Source organism: Lepisma saccharinum, chromosome 24, assembly GCF_977018435.1.
Source record: "Lepisma saccharinum chromosome 24, izLepSacc3.1, whole genome shotgun sequence".
In the NCBI taxonomy this organism is placed as follows: domain Eukaryota; kingdom Metazoa; phylum Arthropoda; class Insecta; order Zygentoma; family Lepismatidae; genus Lepisma; species Lepisma saccharinum.
In genome coordinates, this window is record NC_139252.1 from 54,271,038 (window position 1) to 54,291,105 (window position 20,068).

The 20,068-nt window shown below is 37.5% G+C and overlaps 1 protein-coding gene across 1 annotated transcript in view; it reads right to left on the reverse strand.

Moving 5' to 3' along the window:
* Adsl (adenylosuccinate lyase) overlaps positions 1-20,068 on the reverse strand; it is a 521,028-nt gene that overhangs the window by 8,117 nt on the left and 492,843 nt on the right. Inside the window, exons 4-7 of the mRNA XM_083110875.1 lie at positions 19,357-19,514; positions 15,278-15,429; positions 8,080-8,297; positions 2,075-2,255 (exon numbers count right to left, since the gene is read on the reverse strand). Coding sequence (XP_082967001.1) covers positions 2,075-2,255; positions 8,080-8,297; positions 15,278-15,429; positions 19,357-19,514 — 709 coding nt within the window. The remainder of the gene's footprint in view (positions 1-2,074; positions 2,256-8,079; positions 8,298-15,277; positions 15,430-19,356; positions 19,515-20,068) is intronic.

Consider the following 20,068-nt stretch of genomic DNA (forward strand, 5'->3'; position numbering starts at 1 on the left):
TACATTACGAAAGGAAGCTCAATAATGATCTCAGTTTGCAAGTGGATCTCGAAGATTCTTCTTCTTGAAGCAGTGCCAGATCTACAAATCTTGCCCCCCCCCCATCTACATTTACACAAAAACACATTATATGCGTCGTTCAAGGTTGACCAAGACTTTCGTGCGTAAAATATTAATGAATCAATGTAGCGCTGCATTACTTCGGTAGGACAAACCATCATTCCTTGCGAGTAACCATGTTCCTTTGCGACGAATTTGGCGCATGCGCAATAGTGTAAACAAAGATGCTGGCACACATGGTATTTCCAAAAGTCTAAATAGAATCTATAAAGTTCTCAAAATTTCTGTTCTGCCCCTTTCACATTAAATATTATGTGGCACTTTGATGAAGTCAAACTTGGTTCAACTGACTGGGATAAGGATTCAGGTTTCTCATTTCTCAGATATCTGTAATTTGGATAAATAAATATATACTGATTCTTGAAGTGTATATACATAGATTTGCAAAGTACATACCTCATCAGAGCCAAATGCAATAATACTTATTCATGTGCACACAAAGTCACATGCTTTGGAATACATTTAAACCTAGGATAACAACAGCATAGCAAAATGAAAATTTATCCATGTTGTAGAAGCAGCTTATCTCTTATAGAATTCAGGTTGACACTTTTTTTTTAAATGACCTTGAAAGGTGGATTTTATTATGCAGTTAAGATGACAACTTTGACTAAATTCTGTGAAACTGCCCTGTGCAATCAAGTCAAAAATCTACAAATAGAGCATTAAATATATAAGTACAATATGCATATTTAATATATTAATCCTGCAACTGTTTTTTTTTCTTCTAGAAGTTATTAACCCATAAATTCTCGTCAAAATCTTCCATTGTAAATTGCAAAAATTTTAAAGAACAATCTGAGCAAATATTCCTGGTTGGTTCATGTATGCAGAATGTTAATTTTATCTTTGTTAGATTCGGCAGGAAAAGTTTTAATTGGACTAACTAATAATCTCATCTCATTTTCATCAGCACTTCAAGACATGTTGACGGGAGGGATTGGACCATTTGGCACCCAGTGATCATCCCTGACTGATAAAAACAGCTGGAGCATGGTACTGATCCCATCAGGTGTATAGCTCCACATTTCTTCTGTGCCTTAATGGGATGGTGCAATGCAATGCAAGGCTGCCATGGGCATCCTTAGCAATATGTACTAATAGTTTTAAAATTTGTAGAAGCACATATTTTTGGTAAATAAAAAAGCGAAATCTCGGTACAAAAACAGAGTCGATTTCGGGTTCAAAAGCTGTAAATAAAATAAAATTTCGGTGTTATAGCGGTGAATAATCACAACAAAAGTGCTATATAAAATGACATTTTGGTTTTAAAATTGCGAATATAATCCTAAATTTGATTTAAAAACTGCACTTATTACACAAAATAAACTTATCCCTTCTAATAGCACATTTATGTAGTTACCAGAGTATTAAGTTTATTCCTGGGTAAAGGGATCAATTTTTGCTTCTCAAATATTTACAGCAGAAATAATACATTTTCCGTGAATTGCATAACTCACAGGATACTTCAGACTTCAGAAAGTGTCGCGTCGGTATATAAACGGTAAATTTCGTGTTTAAGATTCAATTTCGCATTTTGCAGTTCATTTCGCATTATTTCGTGACAAAACTGGGTAGAAAAATGCACCTCAGACCTTTCAGAAACATGAAAAATGAACATTACAGCATGTTATTTCATATTTCGTGTTTTCGTCAAAAACGAAATTTGCATGCCTCTAAAAATTTGTAATAAAAAAGCTTTAAATATGAATATTTTATTGGGTACTTTATAATAGTTTGTCTCGGTGAATATGAATAATTTAGTTTTAAAATGTTTTACAAAATTAGATTCTCCATCACCAAAGTCCGCACAAAGCAGCAAAAATAAAACATTATTACTTTGTATTAGTGTAAGATAGCAAGTGGCATGTTATTTCAGGCTTTAGAAGATAAATAAATTCTATTTGGGGGAGGGGAGCAGTACAGATGCGATTAATTGATGTCTGTTGCTTACCTGCCTGTCTCCTCCAGCTTTCACCATGGCCATTATGATATTCTCCGCAGACATAAACGGAAGCTCCTGTCGTATGTGACGCTCAATCACTTTCGGGTACACAACAAGTCCTTCACAGATGTTCTGCAAAGTCACCAGAATCGAATCGGCCGACAAGAAAGCTTCTGCTAAAGTAATTCTCCTGCAATGAACATTGTACACAAGTTATTAATTACTGCTAGTGCATGATGGTTAATTGAGCAAAACATGGAATTTTGAATTTTCTTCCACAAGACCATACCTTGCCAGTCCCCACGCAAAGAAATGGCAGAAATATTAAACACATGGTATAATTTGCCGCACATTGTTTTGTTTCTTTCTTTTCATGTCTCCAATGTAAACACACAATGCCCTTAAAATACATTATACAGGGTGGGCCAAAAGTCAGGTGACAGCATTGTCATAGGAAAGGCTGGTGTGTTGGAGGTCCACTTTGGCCACATATGATGTTTGGGGGGAGGGGCTAACCCAAGGACACATGTGACAACCCTGGCCGTCATCTTGGGATCCGCCATCTTGAACGGAATTTAGGTTTCTTAAATGGAACCATAGGCATGCGACATGATTTGCAATTGTTTTTTCGTCAGGAGTTCAATGGCGCAAACCGTTTTGTCCTATCGTGAACCCTTTCCTAATTATGGCCTGTTTTATCTTTGCAGGTATCACCGACTGAATAATGGTGCTGACGACCGAAGAACGTGTGGAGATCATCCTCATGTGTGTAAATCGGAGCTCGCGTGTGGTGGCTGCAGAGTTTAATGCATTACACCCCGATAGGGAGCCCATTTCCCACAATGGTGTGGCAAAATTCATCAGCAGATTTCGAAATACGGGATCTGTGGCCGATAAAGCACGCAGTGGTAGCCCGAAAACGTCAACAGATGAGGCAACCACTGTTGCTGTCCTCGCATCCTTCTCAAAAAGCCCCCAACGAAGCACCTGACGTATCGCCCTTGAATCTGGAGTTAGCCGAACGTCCATACGCAGGATAATTGCCGTTAACAAGTGGCACCCATACAAAATTCAGATGCACCAGCATCAGACAGAGGGCGATCCTGACCGTCGGGTACAGTTTGCAGAATGGGCGACGGAGGAACTGGAGACCAACCCGGATCTCCCCTTGCAGGTGTTCTTCTCCGATGAGGCACTTTTTTACATAAACTGAAAAGTGAACAAATAAAATCACAGTTACTGCAGTGACAACAACCCACACTGGATTGATGCATCGCGGATCGTTGGTTCCGGAAGGTTATGGTATGGTATTTTTGGTACGAGGATCATTGGCCCATTGTTCATCTTCGGCACGCTGAATGCTGACCACTAACAACGACTGCTGGATGAGGAAATTTTTCCGTCGGTTTTGTCGGAGGACGGTTCGTACCCAAAGTTCTTCCAACAGGATGGAGCCCCTTCCCACTACGGACATTGTGGACGGGACTATCTGGACCAGCAGTTAGTTCCCTGGGAAGTGGATCGGCCGTCGGGGACCGGTAGAACGGCCACCACGGTCACCGGACCTCACGCCCTTCGACTTCTAGCTGTGGGGCCACCTCAAGGCCATGGTTTACGCCGTGAAAATCCAGAATTTACAGCATCTGGTGCAGCGGATTGTGAATGCCTGTGCTGCTGTGCGTCCGGAGACATTGCTGGCTGTGCATGAGGACTGGAAGAGTCGTGTGGTACAAACCATTGTGCACGAGGGTGGTCATGTCGAGCATGTGTTGTGAGGAGACACACAGGGGGAAAGACAGGCCATAATTAGGAAAAGGTTCACGATAGGACAAAATGGTTTGCGCCATTGAACTCCTGACGAAAAAACAATTGGAAATCATGTCACATGCCTATGGTTCCATTTAAGAAACCTAAATTCCGTTCAAGATGGCGGATCCCAAGATGGCGGCCGGGGTTGTCACATGTGTCCTTGGGTTTGCCCCACCCCCCAAACATCATATGTGGCCAAAGTGGACCTCCAACACACCAGCCTTTCCTATGACAATGCTGTCACCTGACTTTTGGCCCACCCTGTAGTTCATGGCTTGGGAGAACTGCTTTATTCAGCTGTACTCCACACACACCACCAAACTCAGGGTGCCTACAATTTTGTAAATATAACATTCCCTGTCTTTTCCAGATCAAGAACCAAAATATTCCAGACTAAAGCTTTTATGGCATTGTGTAAGGAAGTCAGTACATTGGAATCCCACATAAACATGTTTTTAGAATAATCACTTTACACTTAACTTTATTTTTAAATCTTTGTTAAGCATAAAAGTCATCATTATTATAACTAGGGAACGGATTTCTAGGTCCATACCTATTTTTTTTTTGCTACATCCTAGATGCATGCTATTTAGATCTTTGTGTTTCTGAAATTGTATAGGACCTAAAAAATGCCTAAATGAACCATAAATTCCTATAGATACCTAAAATCTGAAATTACAAAACAATACAGGCATTGTTACTATTATTAACAAGCGAAGTTTGAAAAGGTCCTTATTTTTCATTTGTTATGCCTGTATTATTATGGAATAGATTTATAAAAGTTGCTATAACTTCTAAACTACTGCATTGTTTTGAAATTTTTAAATTCTACAAGCAAGAATGAGTAAAAAGCAACATTTTAAGCAACATCCAACACAGGGGGATGCGGGGACAAAGACCCGATTGTTGTAATTTGCCCAGACCACATGGCAGCAATTAACATGCCATTTCTTGAAAACTATGAACTATATTTAGTTGTCTTTTTTGTTCATTAATATACACCTAAAGGTATTATATACTCTAATTACAAAACAGTATATCTGTTGTTACTATTATTAACAAGTCTTTTGAAAAAGCCCTTTGTTTTCCTTTCGTTACTGTGGGGTAAATTGCACATAAAAGGCTGTAACTTCTCGTCCACCACCTTTTTGAACAATTTAAATTCTAAATGTAAGAATGAGTAAAAAGCAACATTTTAAGTAACATCTAACAATTAAGGGTCTTGGGGGGAAAGCAGGGGCAATGATCCAAAGTTCTAAATTTTCTGTAATTATGCAAAATTTCCGAATGCTGTAATTTCCATTTTTTTTCCAAAATCTTTTGTCGTGCTTTCTTTCAAATTTGGTCCATCCAGCATCCATAGGGCAAACACTAGAAGCAAAATTCTGGACATTGTCCCAAACCATATATTGTTACAGTGCATATAGCATTAGGCACACAGAGTACGGCCCCACAAATTCTCGATCTCTGCTATTTTGGAGCTGATGTGATCAGCACCATGCTCCAGCCACCTTTACCAAAAGGTACCCATTGATTTGAGGCTGGGTGAGCTCCAAAGCCGACTTATGCAAGGACAAGGTTAGAAAAATTCCAACCTTAGATTGCCCATCCCAGGAATTGAACATGGATCTCCTGTGTGGCAGTCAGGTGCCCTACCAACTAGACCAATGGCGTTAAACTCAACAACCACCTCTTCTTCAAACAGCTGCTTTTTAACCCTTAAATGTGGGATGTGACATACATATATAACACATTTGGCATTTTCAACTTTTAGAATATACTGTACCTCAAGTAATGTTTGGAGATGCACATTTTGAGTGCTACATGAACCTAGAGGCATCCTATTAGTAATCATAGTAAAGTTTAATATGATTCTGGTTATATTTGGGGGAGCAGGAATACATTTCTCACCTAAAACAAGCATCACATTTACATTGAAAAATAGTTTTTTCTCTGAAAGTATTGACAGCAAGTGCATGAAAATGGATACTGTTTTGAAACCTCACATCCAGGCGTTGCCTAAGTGGGGGCCTGATTAAGTTTAAATTATTTCATCATCTACTATTACTGGATAAATGAATTAGGTTCTTTCAACCAAACACTTATAGTCTAATCTGTACTGAATAAAATTTTAAAAACTAGCGTTTGTAATTACAGAGATATATTTTTTTAAATTTAAAACCTTGTGGAATTCTAAACTTCCTGTTGAAAACATACTTGGCATTGGTGCCCACACTGGGAAAACCAGACACTGCATTTAAGGGTTATTTTGTTTGAAAACTATAAGTTCTTCCCTCAGTGGCATCTCCTCCAAAACATCCATTAACAACTTGTTTCATGGTGTATTATAATGCACGTAACAGCTTGCACCCATGTCTAATATGTAGAGACATGCAAATTTTGTTTTTGATGAAAACACGAAATATGAAATAACATGCTGTAATGTTCATTTTTCATGTTTCTGAAAGGTGTGAGGTGCATTTTCCTACCCTGTTTTGTCACGAAATAATGCGAAATGAACTGCAAAATGCGAAATATACTCTTAAACATGAAATTTACCGTTTATATACCTACGCGACACTTTCTGAAGTCTGAAGTATCCTGTGAGTTATGCAATTCACGGAAAATTGATTAATTCTGCTGTAAATATTTGAGAAGCAAAAATGGACCCCTTTACACAGGAATAGACTTAATACTCTGGTAACTACGTAAATGTGCTATTAGAAGGAATAAGTTTCTTTTGTGTAATAAGTGCAGTTTTTAAATCAAATTTAGGATTATATTCACTATTTTAAAACCAAAATGTCATTTTATGTAGCACTTTTGATTTGATTATTCACCGCTATAACACCAACATTTTATTTTTTTTTACCACTTTTGAACCTGAAATCGATTCTGTTTTCGTACCCAAATTTTGCTTTTTCATTTACCAAAAATATGTGCCTCTACTAATATACAACTAAAAGAAACTGTTCTATCGCGTGTTTCATAAATAATCGAGAGGTTACAAAATATTATTTCAAGTAAACTATTAATGAAACCAGTCCAGAACGATCGAGGAGCGCAAACAGTTTGTGCATGTATGTTTTGTTCAGCTGAGGGTTCATATCCGTGCCGCTAGGTGACACTCAAATCACCCACATCACTCACAGTGTTTTGTGCAATGTTGTGGTCCCCACGATCACCGGATGTTTTGCCGTGAGACTTCATTTGGTGGATTTCATGAAAGACAGGGTATTCATCTCACCGATGCCACGTGATATTGTAGCCCTAAGGGAGTGTATCATGGCAGCGATGGCTACTATCGACATGCCCATGTTGATGCGAGTGTGGTAAGAACTAGACTATCATGTCGATGTGTGCCCTGTAGAGGTACATATTTTTGGTAAATAAAAAAGCAAAATTTCAGTACAAAAACAGTATTTTGGGTTCAAAAGCAGTAAATAAAATAAAATTTCGATGTTATAGCAGTGAATAATCACATCAAAAGTGCTATATAAAATTACATGTTGGTTTTAATATTGTGAATATAATCCTAAATTTGATTTAAAAACTGCACTTATTACACAAAATAAACTTATTCCTTCTAATAGCACATTTATGTAGTTACCAGAGTATTAAGTTTATTCCTGTATAAAGGGGTCCATTTTTGCTTCTCAAATATTTACAGCAGAATTAATAAATTTCCCGTGAATTGCATAACTCACAGGATACTTCAGAAAGTGTCGCATCTGTATATAAACGGTAAATTTCGTGTTTAAGAGTATATTTCGCATTATTTCGTGACAAAACAGGGTAGGAAAATGCACCTCACACCTTTCAGAAACATGAACATTACAGCATGTTATTTCATATTTCGTTTTTTTGTCAAAAACTAAATTTGCATTCCTATAGTGCCATGTTACCCACGGTGCACACATTGAACATTTGTAGGTGTACAAGAAAACTGTTTGAGTTCCTCATTCGTTTTGAACTGGTTTCATTAACATTACTTGCAATAAATTTTTGTAAGCCTTCAATTATTTATGAAACACACTGTATATCTCATCTTCTCTGCATGCACATCCTTCTGCCACATACAGGGCATAGCATGTCAAACTGATGTCCTATAACCCAACTAAACTGGTGTCTTGTTCAAATATCAGCAACAAACACGGGCCCTTCCTTGTGAAACTCAACAAAACAATATGACAGAAATGTCTCACCTATTTGCACTATCATCTAGTGTCCTTTCCATCCACTGGGTGGCAGCAGTGTGCAGTGGGTTGGCAGAAAGTGTCATCAAGTGGCGAGCTATAGCACAGCACCTTTCGCTCCGCATCGGGTTCCTCTTGTAGGGCATGGCACTTGATCCGATCTGAGTTTTTTCAAACGGTTCCTCTACTTCCTTCATGTTGGCCAGAAGACGGATGTCTGAGCATATCTGTTGAATCAGAGAGAACTTCACTTATGATCTTCTGCCAATCTCTCACACTAGTCTATGGTATTCGAAAAATTACTATTCTCTGTCCACTGTGAAAATGATGTTAACGTAAATAAATACTAGCGACTTCTGAGAAATCCTATTGGGCATTCAAACTGCAGCTCTATAGGAACCTTGCACATAGGAATAAAGATAATGCAAGAAAGCCACACTACTCAATGTAGCTGCTGTTTTAAAGTTGTGGGACCTTCTATTATGAGCTGTAGAACTACAACCTATATTTTGATGGGCAAAATAATACCAGATCTCGCAGGTAGAGTTTTTAAATGTAAAAAATGTTTTTAAATTTTCAAAATGTACCCTAAAGATTACATACTATATATGATGTTCTATAATATGCTTTAAGCCTCCACCAGTGCCCCACAAAATGCCAAGAATTGAAGGAATTCCTGCTGTAGACTCATATTTCTTCTGTGATTGGCGAATATATAAATTGGGGATGGGCTCGATATAAAATTTACTGATACTGGTAACGGATATTCTACTGATCCGACATAAAATTCCAAATGGCCCTTGAAGAACCTGAATGGTTCATTGACCTCTGTAATAAATGTGTGTTTCAAGGTGACTGCAATGCAAAAGAAATCTTTCTTAAAAAGTAGGCACGAAAACCATAATGAAATGCCAGAACTTTGCACTAAATGATAAGATATGTATAGATATATAGGATCGGTAAAAAAATCGGTAAGGCACATATTGACAGAGTACCAATTAACCTGTCCCATTCGTAATATAAATAATTTCTCAACCTGATGAGTGAAAAATTGAGTCAAAACCCCACTTGCTGATGATCCTTGCACCTGAAAAATGTTACTCATTTCTGTAAGAAGTCTCTGATTGATGGGAGTGTGGTTTTTCTCTATCTTCCCAACCAGGGGTGCCCACAAGGGGATTTCATGATGCGCCTGCATCATGGGAATTATTTTGGGGGACAAAATTTTATACCAATTCTATATATCTTCACACAAAAATTGAGGGGATCGTATCGTTTGATTTGATTTTTAGTTTTGGTTATTATGTTTAGTGTTTCTACCTACCTGTGGGACATTGCCACTCCCCCTCCATCTTCGACGGAAGTCAATTCTAGGGTAGCAAGGGGGGACAAACATTGACAGCCAAGGGAACCTGCAGGGGGGCATAGAGGAGCAATTACCTCTTCAATTTCAAATTTTATGCAAATAAAAATATATTTTGTAAAATTTTCTTGCTTGCTTCACTCGCATTATCTGCTTTTCTCGTTTCGTCAAGTTCAGAGCTGTAGCTAGGGGCGGCGAGAGTCGGCCATGGGCACCGAATGATTTTTAAAAAAAGTTGTAAAAGAGAGAGAATGCCATGGTGTCCAGTGAAATTATTTGCACCCTATTAAATCTATATTTTTCAATTGCAAAAATTGGATCTAAAAATTTTCTTGCTCGCTTCACTCACATTCTACTTTTTTTTTTGTAATGTAATGGATTTAAATAATATGTGTTGTATATTTGTATTGAATAAGCTTTGAATACGTACACAATTTAGTGTTATCTTGTTGCATATGTATTTTCTATTTGATGTCGCTCCATTTTGTATATGTGTAAAACATACCATATTTACGCATGTATTGTGCACATGCGTGTATAATGCGCACCCTGGTTTTTGATGAGTAAAGGTGACAAAAAATTATATCTCGTATATAATGCGCAGTACAATGCAGGTTCAAGAAATGGCTTTCTTAGTTGTAGGTCGTAAAGCTGTTGCTATGCTGATCAAGAGCCAATAACATCATACCTATTCAATGAGTCACCTGTTGCAATGTGGACCAAGAGGAAAATATCCTCTTGTGTAAACAATAAGTCACCAACCCATGCCACCTCCATCCTCTCCCTCCACTGTGTTTAGCATCCCAAAGCTTTCACTCTTTAACCACCTTATTTATTCTGTAATAGTCGAAAGCGAGATCAAAATTACCTTATGGATTTGCAGTGCTCAGGAAGTTATTTTCTATTATTTCTCGCCCAACAAATATAGCTGATATGCATCCCATGTCACGGAAGGTGCATGCTCAAATTCCACCAGAGTTGCACTGCTTTTCTTGGTGTTGCAGAGTATTACATTACAAAGTGAAAAATCGTGTGAAATGGCCTTCAAACTTTTATACATGGTTTTGCTCATTCCATCTTTACTTTTTCTACAAGAACTTAAGAACTTCAAAATATATACTTTTTCTTTCCGTGACTAATGTAACATTTATACGAAGCACATTCAGGACCTTCCAAATAGCAGTTAGCAGCAAAAGATTTCTTCCATTAAGGAATTTACACACTCCATGTACGTCATATTATTTGGCCAGTAATACATTTTAATTTTTATTATATTTTTCCTTATGTTTTCTTTCATCCACAGTACCATAAAAATCACAACGTTCCTTCATTTTGTGATGAACTTATTTCAACTGCATTTCACATTAGTGTTGTTATCTTGAATGGAATACTGTTTCCATATTCAGAAACAGCAGGATTTAAGCTTTACAACGATATATAACATGATAGGGTTCCGTAAACATGAAAAATCAATGCAAGTGTCCCAAAATCACGGAACGACCCTGTAAGGTTTCATGTTGGCTGTGTGAATTATTCCGTGCATAATACGCACCACAGTTCTTGGGGGCAAAAGTTTTGGAAAAAAGTGTGCATTATGCATGAGTAAATACAGTATGTTGTACATGAAAGTTACAAATGTATCTTCGGGATGCATTTATCATTCATTTTCTGCCACTCAAAAATACAGTTTGTGTGTTTGTTTTCCACTATTCGCTAATGTAAAATTGACGGTGTTGAAAAAATATTTCAAATCGTTTGTTCCAAACAAATGCTTTAGCACAGACTTCTACCCCCTTTTTGCGTAATTTATGAGGATAATAATGTCTTTGATACTACTACTACTGGTGGTGGTGGTGGTGGCGGTAGTAGTAGTAATAATAATAATAAAGCCATTATTATTATTATTATTATTATTGGTACATTTATCCTGATACTTGCCCCCCCAGACAAAAATTCGTGATTGCGCCTCTGGTATTATATTTTTCTACAAATTTTGTCTTACAAAAATAATTTGAGTAACTAATTCGGCATAAACGAGGGGGGGGATGTTCTACATTTTTAGGGGGGGAGTGCATCATGGGGCTTGGGGGGGATGGGCACCCCTGTTCCCAACAACTTTGGAATGTTCACATGGGTTAGTTCAAACACAAAGAACAAAAAAGCACAAGAGGAAAACTTGAAATTAATGACTGCATTAAAATTACTTCCAATATATGCATATAAAGCTCAAATATGCATTTATATGCACTTCAAAACTTTGCTAAAGTAATCCAAATCAAGTGAAACAACCAATCCATGGGATAAATCGTGCAAATACAGGGTAAGTCAAAATGATGGACCCGATTTCAGACATTTATTCTGTGAAATATAATAAACAAATGTTATTGTGAGACATGTGCTAAGAAAGGTAAACTGTTAAAGTTTTTTTCAAACAAATCCCAAGTCTTCTATGTGAGCACCTTGCGTTAACACTGCACACATCAAGCCGATAGTCTATATCCTGCCAAACCTTGTGTAGCATGTTGCGGTCAATATCAACAATGGCTGCTATGATGCGGGCAGGCAGGTCATCCAATGTTGTTGGAAGTGGTGGTACGTAAACATGATCCTTGACAAAAATCCACATGAAGAAATCGCATGGGGTCAAGTCGGGGGAACGAGCTGGCCGATGAAGGAGAGGTCGATCCTCCGGAGATGCACGGCCTATCCAACGTCGTTCCAATGCCCCATTGAGATTGTCCCGAACGCTGCCATGGTAATGCACAGGGGCACCATACAATTGGAGAATGAAATCTGCGCTATCCTCTGCAAGCTGTGGGAGGAGCCATAGTTGCAGCATATCAAGGGAAACAAGTCCTGTCACAGTACCTTCATGAAAGAAAAAGGGCCCATAAATCTTTTCATGGGAAATGGCACAAAAGGCATTCACTTTGAGAGAATTGCGATCGTGTTCCATAAATTCATGGAGGTTGGCAGTTCCCCAAATCCTTACGTTGTGTCTATTCACTTTTCCTGAAAGGTGAAAAGTTGCTTCATCACTGTAAATTAACCTCTCAGAGAACCCATCCGTTTCCATTAATGCGAGGAAATCAGCACAGAAGGACGTGCACAAAGCATAATCAGTGTCATTTAAGGCTTGAACTAGTTGCAAGCGGTAGGGTTTCAATTGTATACATTTCCGCAGAACCCGCCAGACAGTTTTCTGTGGAAGTTGAAGTTCTCTTGCTGCCCGGTAGGTGGACTTCTGTGGACTCCGCACGAAACATGTGCACACTCGTTCCACTGTCTCTACCCCAGTCGACGGATGGCCAGTCGATTTTCGTTTACAGATGCAGCCCTAATCTCTGAAATGTTCATACCACTTACGAATGGCCTTCCCCGTAGGTGGTTCTCTCCGATATTTGGTACGGAAATGCCGTTGCACACTAATCACAGACTTGTTCACATGATAATCAGGCACACAGAAAGATCTCTGTTCTCCAGTCAACGCCATTTTCCTGCTCGCTGCTGACTCCTAGTGGCAGAAAGTGGAAACACTGCATGGAAACTAAACTTTAAAAGTTAACCTTTCGATTCGCATGTCTCACAATAACATATGTTTATTAGATTTCACAGAATAAATTTCTGTAATCGTGTCTATCATTTTGACTTACCCTGTATGCAAAACTCCTCCCCCTATTTGTAAGCCATATGGTTTTCGCTACATTATCTCTGTTCTTGCAGTGGATAGAGAAAAGGAAAAAGGAAGCTACACTCGCAAAGGAACACACACGTGCCCTAGCCTGAAATCAGCAACCTACAGTGGCGAAATTGTGAGCAAGCACGTGGTCGCCAAGGTGTTCAAATTACTGATTAATATTAATAAGTGATTCTCAGGGGTGCCAAATCGAGGTATCCCCCCCTTGGGTAGCACCAAAACCTGATTTCTGAAATGTAAGCATGGCTATCTTGTTTTTAAGAGAGTTGAACTTGTGAAGACAAGAATTAATTGAAGTTACTGCTGCATAACATAATAAGTACATGGATGAACATAATTAGCTGACGGTTTAAAAATAGCAGAAATTAATGATCATTTTCACGAGAGCATATTATGTAAATGGAATAAATTCCACCAAAAATCATGTATTTTTCCAAAGTTTAACATTACATGCTTCAAGACATCCTTCCCAACACACTCAGTGGCTCGCTCGATAAGACTCCGATACTATTTAGCATCAAAGGTGACCGACTACTTGAAACACATTATTTTTGGTTAGAGTCAGTTTGTTGGAATTAATCTCCCAAGAAGAGTACAGAAGAATTTATTCCATTTACATAATATGCTCTTGTGAAACATGATTGTTAATTTCTGCTATTTTAAAACAGTCAACTAATTATGCACATCCCTATATATTGCAAATCCCCCACTGTGGCCATGCTGTCTAAGGCATCATGCTTTGGCCTCCGGCTATGGAACATGCACAGGTTCGTGTCTCCCGGAGGAAGCGTAACAACTTTTCTCCCGAGACTTCGGCCTGTCTATGGGACTGGTGGCAACTCGCCATTGTGAGGAAATTGGGCAGCTACGAATGAGTAGCGTAACCTGGTCATGAAAATCTACACGACTGGGGGCTCATTGTGCTGACCACACGTCAGCCCGTAACTGGTTGGTTGATTGTCCACCTCGACAGGTGGGAGCGATGCTGGCCCTAACCCTCACAGGCTCTCGTGCTTCAGGTTATTATGTACATTGCAAAATCATGTAGCAATTTAAGCTAAGATATTACTGTTATTTATGCATCATTATGTAGGTACAGTAAAACTTAAAGCACTTAAAAAAAAAGATTATTTTTCGTAATTAAAACTATAGATATATAACATGATCAAGGTTTTTAATGGAGGAGGTGAAAAGTTAGGGGATGACAGGGTGCAAAATAGGGGCGCACCAAAAATCCACCTTGCTTGGGTGAAGATTGTATCTTTAGTCACCCGTGAGTATTTCACTTGAATCAGTTACCAGAGTTTGGCTTTAAAATATTCGAGAATTGCATCAGAATATTAAAATACATGTTGTGCAATCACAAAATGCAGTTTTTCACAACTGGCAGAAAATAAATGGAAACAATGATTTTTGCATAATTTCCAGGATAACCACACTGAAAGTATGGCATTGAATTTTTGCAAATGTGCTAAAGACCAAAATGCCGGAAAGTACAATACATCGGCCTTGGCCAGGCATGTATTTAGAAATATATTTCTCGGGGAGTCCAAATGCAGTCTCAGAAATAATCATAATATAAGTGTTTATAATTAATACATTAATATAATTTATAGGTCTATTCATAATAAAATGTAAATTAATACTGTCATTTTTACATAAATAGGAAAAACACACTATAAGAATAGAGATGTAACAGCACACATTCATTATCTAGCCCCCAAGTAATTAAGAACTCTAAAATTTTTGTAAAAGCAACTGTCTAGGCAAAGAAATTAAAGTTAAAAAAAATATTTATTGAATAACAAAAAAAGGGATGTTAGGTTCAGTTGATGACAAGTAAAGTTCCTGATTACTATTTTATGCATATTATTATAAGTAGTAGCATGCATAAATCTTCTTTGGTACTGTCATTCAAAGCAGTATGCTCCCAATCTAATCTGAGCGGAAATAAATAACCGCCGATGGCACAGGAAATGCTAAACAAGTATTTTTTGATTATTTCATTTTTTGTTAAGTCTTTACAGATCTCCTGAACCCACCCACTAAGTTCGTCCTAGATACTGATTCAGCTTAATACTAATCATGCAAAAGATGTATTTACAATAAGTGAAGCAAGCCTAAACTTAACATTCAACAAACTGTACCTTGTGGATGGTGGCTCCAAGACTGCTCAGGACAGACACACATTCTATGTCCACCTTCCGTGTGTACGTTTGACCACAGATGATATAGGAGCTCTTGAATCCAGCCATTTCAGTCACTAACTTATCCAGCTGTTTAACCTTTGTGCCATCTCCTGCAACAGAAAAGTAAAAGCTTCAGTATTTTTAAGCTTTTTTATTGCAGAAAGTGATTTCAACCCAGAAAACAGAATTTTTACATCAAATATACAGAAACATGTGAAATAAATTTCAAGTACCTAAGATTTTTTTTAAAAAAACTACCTTTTTGGTTTGTTTCTTTTCTGCCACTTTGGCTAATGGTGATGAAAAGGATGAATGACAAGTAGATGAAATTGACGAAAGGACACTTGCACATAACATGCCTAGGCTGAGATTTGAACCTGGTAACTTTGATGCAGTAAAAAAGTTAACCATTTAACATACTCTGCCACCAATGTGACCACAAATGTGTTACACAATTCAAAACGAAGCTAATTTCACTTCTTGCAGAATTTAACAAGAAAAAATATTTGTATTGATAATAATTAGTGCTCAGAAGTTGATGACCTAAAAAAATCCCAAAAAAAAACCCTTTAGAATGGCTTTAAAATGATTAAAAAATTACCTAAAAATAATTTTCTCTTTTAAAATAAAAAGCTTGATTTTTCATAAACTAGATGATTGCCTGGCGTTGCCCAGGGATTTATTTATACCAGTCTTCTATTAAGACAGGAAAATAATGAATTCTAACTATAGTGTAAAATGAACTTGGGAGTTGAACGACATTGGGAGTGTCACTATTCATCTTAGCGACACCGAAAACTATGGATTCCACACTAATATCGGTTGTTTTCGATTATTTTTACATGTCACTCCCTTCCCACCCCCACCCATAGGGGTGCCAGGGGTGTCTTACCCCCACAGTATTTCTTTCCAGATTGTAAGTTACATGTGTACCAAGTTTGGTTGAAATTGTTCCAGGCGTTCGACAGTTATGCCGGAACAAACATACATACATACATACAAACATTTATATATATAAACAAAGAAGACAGATTATAAGAGTGGTAGTTGAATAAATACACAAAACCTGTTGTTTGGTGTTTTAAACTACTAAAGCAAAGGATTTCTGTGTAAGCCATTCAGTTCCTTCCACAGAGGACCTTGCACAATACAGTTGTGTTTCGTGTACATCACATTATAATTTTTTAATGTTGGGACTAAAACTCAAGATTAAGGCGATTACAATGGCCTGCAAGGGAACCTCAAAGTAGGTTTCACACAAAGTATTGTAAGTGCTGGAGGAAAAATAAATGTATCAGAACTAATTATTTAATCCATTGACAGTATTTTCGATTAATGGCAAACTTGCTAAAAATACCATGTCAGGAAATTTAAATAAATAAATTATGCTAGTGCATAAAATTCATGAAACAACATAGGGGAAGAAAAATCGGCAAAAATACTGAAAAATGACCTAAAAGGCAAAAAAGGCCGAAATATGCAAATAATAATAAGAATGTTTTCTGGTTCTAACTTACTGGAAACGGACTGATATCGGTTTTAGCATTCTTTTCAAGGGTCAGAAAAAAAGATGGTTCTTCAGCAATATCCGGGCCCTAATAATAATAATAAACAGTTCAGAAACACACAGGTTGAGTTTCTTGAAAATTACACTTTTTCCAAAGCAGCATTGCATACATTCCTGTAGAACATTGTATGTAGACTGCATAAACCACAAACAGATTATGTGCAAACAACATATGAGGGGTTCAGAACACAAGTGACCTAACTCCACTTTTCACAGAAATGTAGTTACATATATACCTTAGAACTGAAGTATCAACATTTCAGTGCTAGAAGTAAGAATCTCCTAAGTTTCAAATTCTTGCGCACAGAGGCACCACAATGTTTGTGTGCTCCAACAGCTAAACATAATACTAAGTTATCTAAATGTGCCCTTTTTCTCAAAACTGTCTTGCATGTAGTTACACCACTTGTGCTTTCCCTCCTAAAGTCTATTAATACTCCTATCTTTGGTCCTCCCCTCCCTTAGGATACCATGTACAGTGGGATGCACAAGTATCACTTGGCAAATTATCGATGACTATTTTCATTCATCTTTCTCTTGTATCCTACACATTTTAAAGAGTGGGTTTTTATGTATGCTGCAGAGCTTGTCAACAGTTTGTTTACTGTTTTGCTTCAATTTTTGAAGCTCTCATTGCATAGAAAAAGAGAGTAAACATGGTGATGGACATTTTGCTTTATAATACTTGTGGATCCCACTCTACAAGCATGGACACTTCTTGGTTGTTATGATACCATTTGCTTTCAATACAGTTATGCTTTCTGTAGAATCATTACACCTCAGAAGTGTCTGTGACTGTTCAGACAAGATGAAATATTTCAGGCATGAACCAAAATATTTTCTAGTCTGGTTCTGTTTGTATACTCTGACACAATTCTAGATAAAATTTGAAATTTAAAAAGAAGTTAGCTTTCAACAATGATAACAGATTCCAGTAACTTCTAATACACAAATAATACTGTACAGATTGATTGATTGAATTGGTGTTTTAAGTCCACTTTATGCACAGAAAGTACTCGTCCATGGCCATGAGGTATAAGGCTCCTTGCTTTGGACAGCAGCTGTGGAACGGCATGGGTTCAATCCTAGGTATTTTCGGCCTGTGTATAGGGCCGGTGCCAACCCCACCATCATGAGGAAACTGGGGAGTTACAAGTGAGTAGCGTAATCCGGTCTCAAAAATCTATGACTGCTGGGAGTCATACGTGCTGACCCCACGTCACCCCATTACCGGTTGAAGAACTCCACACCTCTAAGTAGGATTGTGGAGGGAGACTGGCAGTCGGGAGATAGGCCAAGGCCCTACAAGGGCTGTCGTGCCATGGATTATTATTATCATTATTATGCACAAAAAGGCTAATTGGGGCTGAGCCTACAGTTTAAAGTGGGATCCAAAGCACTGGGTATCAAACCTGGGACCCCTTGAGTATTCAAACAGAATAAAAAAGTAAATACCTCTGAAAAGCTTATTAATTCTGACATTTCGACAATAGGATCAAAACTTGATTTTTCGAGAAATTCGTGTTCAATTCTAATATATATTGTCGAAATGTCAGAATTAATATACTTTTCAGGCTCTGACTGCTAGATGGAGTTCCTAGGCTGCTGCAGTGGACCTGCTTTTAAACCTTTTAGTATTTTAATATGGGCTTTTTAAGAACACAGGAACTTTTACCTTGTCAGAGTCAAGGGTTTTTATAAGTGTTTTTTTTTTTTGTTTTTTTTTACCCTAACCTTCAACCTATATCCCTATATAACACTTTTTTACGTGACACCATGTCTGGTATCTAGATATTCATGTGGACCTGAAGGAGGAAGTATTGACCTCCGAAACGTAGTTTGGATAAATTTATACTCAGTAACGTAAGTTGTGGATTTTTGATACTATTTAGGTATTTACTCTTTTATATTTGATAGTAATGCGCACTTCCTCATCATGTCAAACAGAATAACCAAAGTAAAAAACAGTAGTGAAAAAAGATGCATGTAAAATATAGGAATCTGGTGTTTTTTTCATATTCTACCACCATATCCAAAGAATAAATGATTCCACGGTTTTCAAAATTCCAAAAATTAGGAGTTTTATGTGTGAGGTCACACAACAAACTTTACGAACAAAATTTTCCCATAACTCGTAGAGCTTTTTCTTGAACGAGGTGTGTAAAAGTTAGTGACAGAAAAGAATAACCATGCACTTCAGTACATTTAACTGTACGAAATGTAAAAAGATATTGAAAAATAGCTGTGCCGAATATTCACTCATCTGGTGGATAAGTATAAGTGTGTCCCCAAGGATAATATAATAATTAATATATGGAATAAAATTGGTTTATTTTTATCTCTTTATAATAGTTATTATTGTATACTAATCATAACCATAATAATAATAATAATTGTTGTCATTTCTAATACAAAAAGTTCTGGTGATGCCAATGGTTTTGTCACATAAAGAAACCAGTTCTTTTCTTACCATTGAAGAGCTGAAGGAATGAGGCCTGGGTACCGGTGGTCCCCTTCACACCACGGAATCTCAGATTGTCCTGGGCATTGCTTATCGCTCTCTCGTCCATGAGCAGATCTTGGATCCAGAGGCAGGCTCTCTTCCCTACAGTCGTCAGCTGGGCAGGCCTGGTGGAACAATGTTCGAATCTCAATATTAAATCAGTGACACACAATCTTAAATAAATTTTTAAATCCACTTTATGCACAGATAGGCTAATCAGGACTGGACCAACAGTTTAAACATTACCTCTTGATTTCAAAGTTACGTTACCACTATGCCACCTGGGAGGTCCAGTCTTAAATCAGACCTTACCGGGTGGTCACTGTAGGCCATGATAAAATTCAAGTATAATTCCTGGTTTTCAAGGCGAACTTTCCAAAAATTCAAGAGTACAAGCAGATGTTTTCTCTATTTCAACCTCATGTCTTACCGCCATATTTAATTTAAGGTGTGGTGTTTACATTTGTCATTTTGCATACTCAGACTAGAAATGCATCTACAAACACAAGTCACAAATGTTATGAGATATAGTAATTTACAAAAACAAAATATTGTCTAACATATCATATATGGTAAATGATACCTACAGATCATTAGGTTTTTTTATAAGGAACTCTACAGATTTTAAGAGTATACATTGTATTACAACTCTATATAAAAGCATAGTAAGAAGTAGACT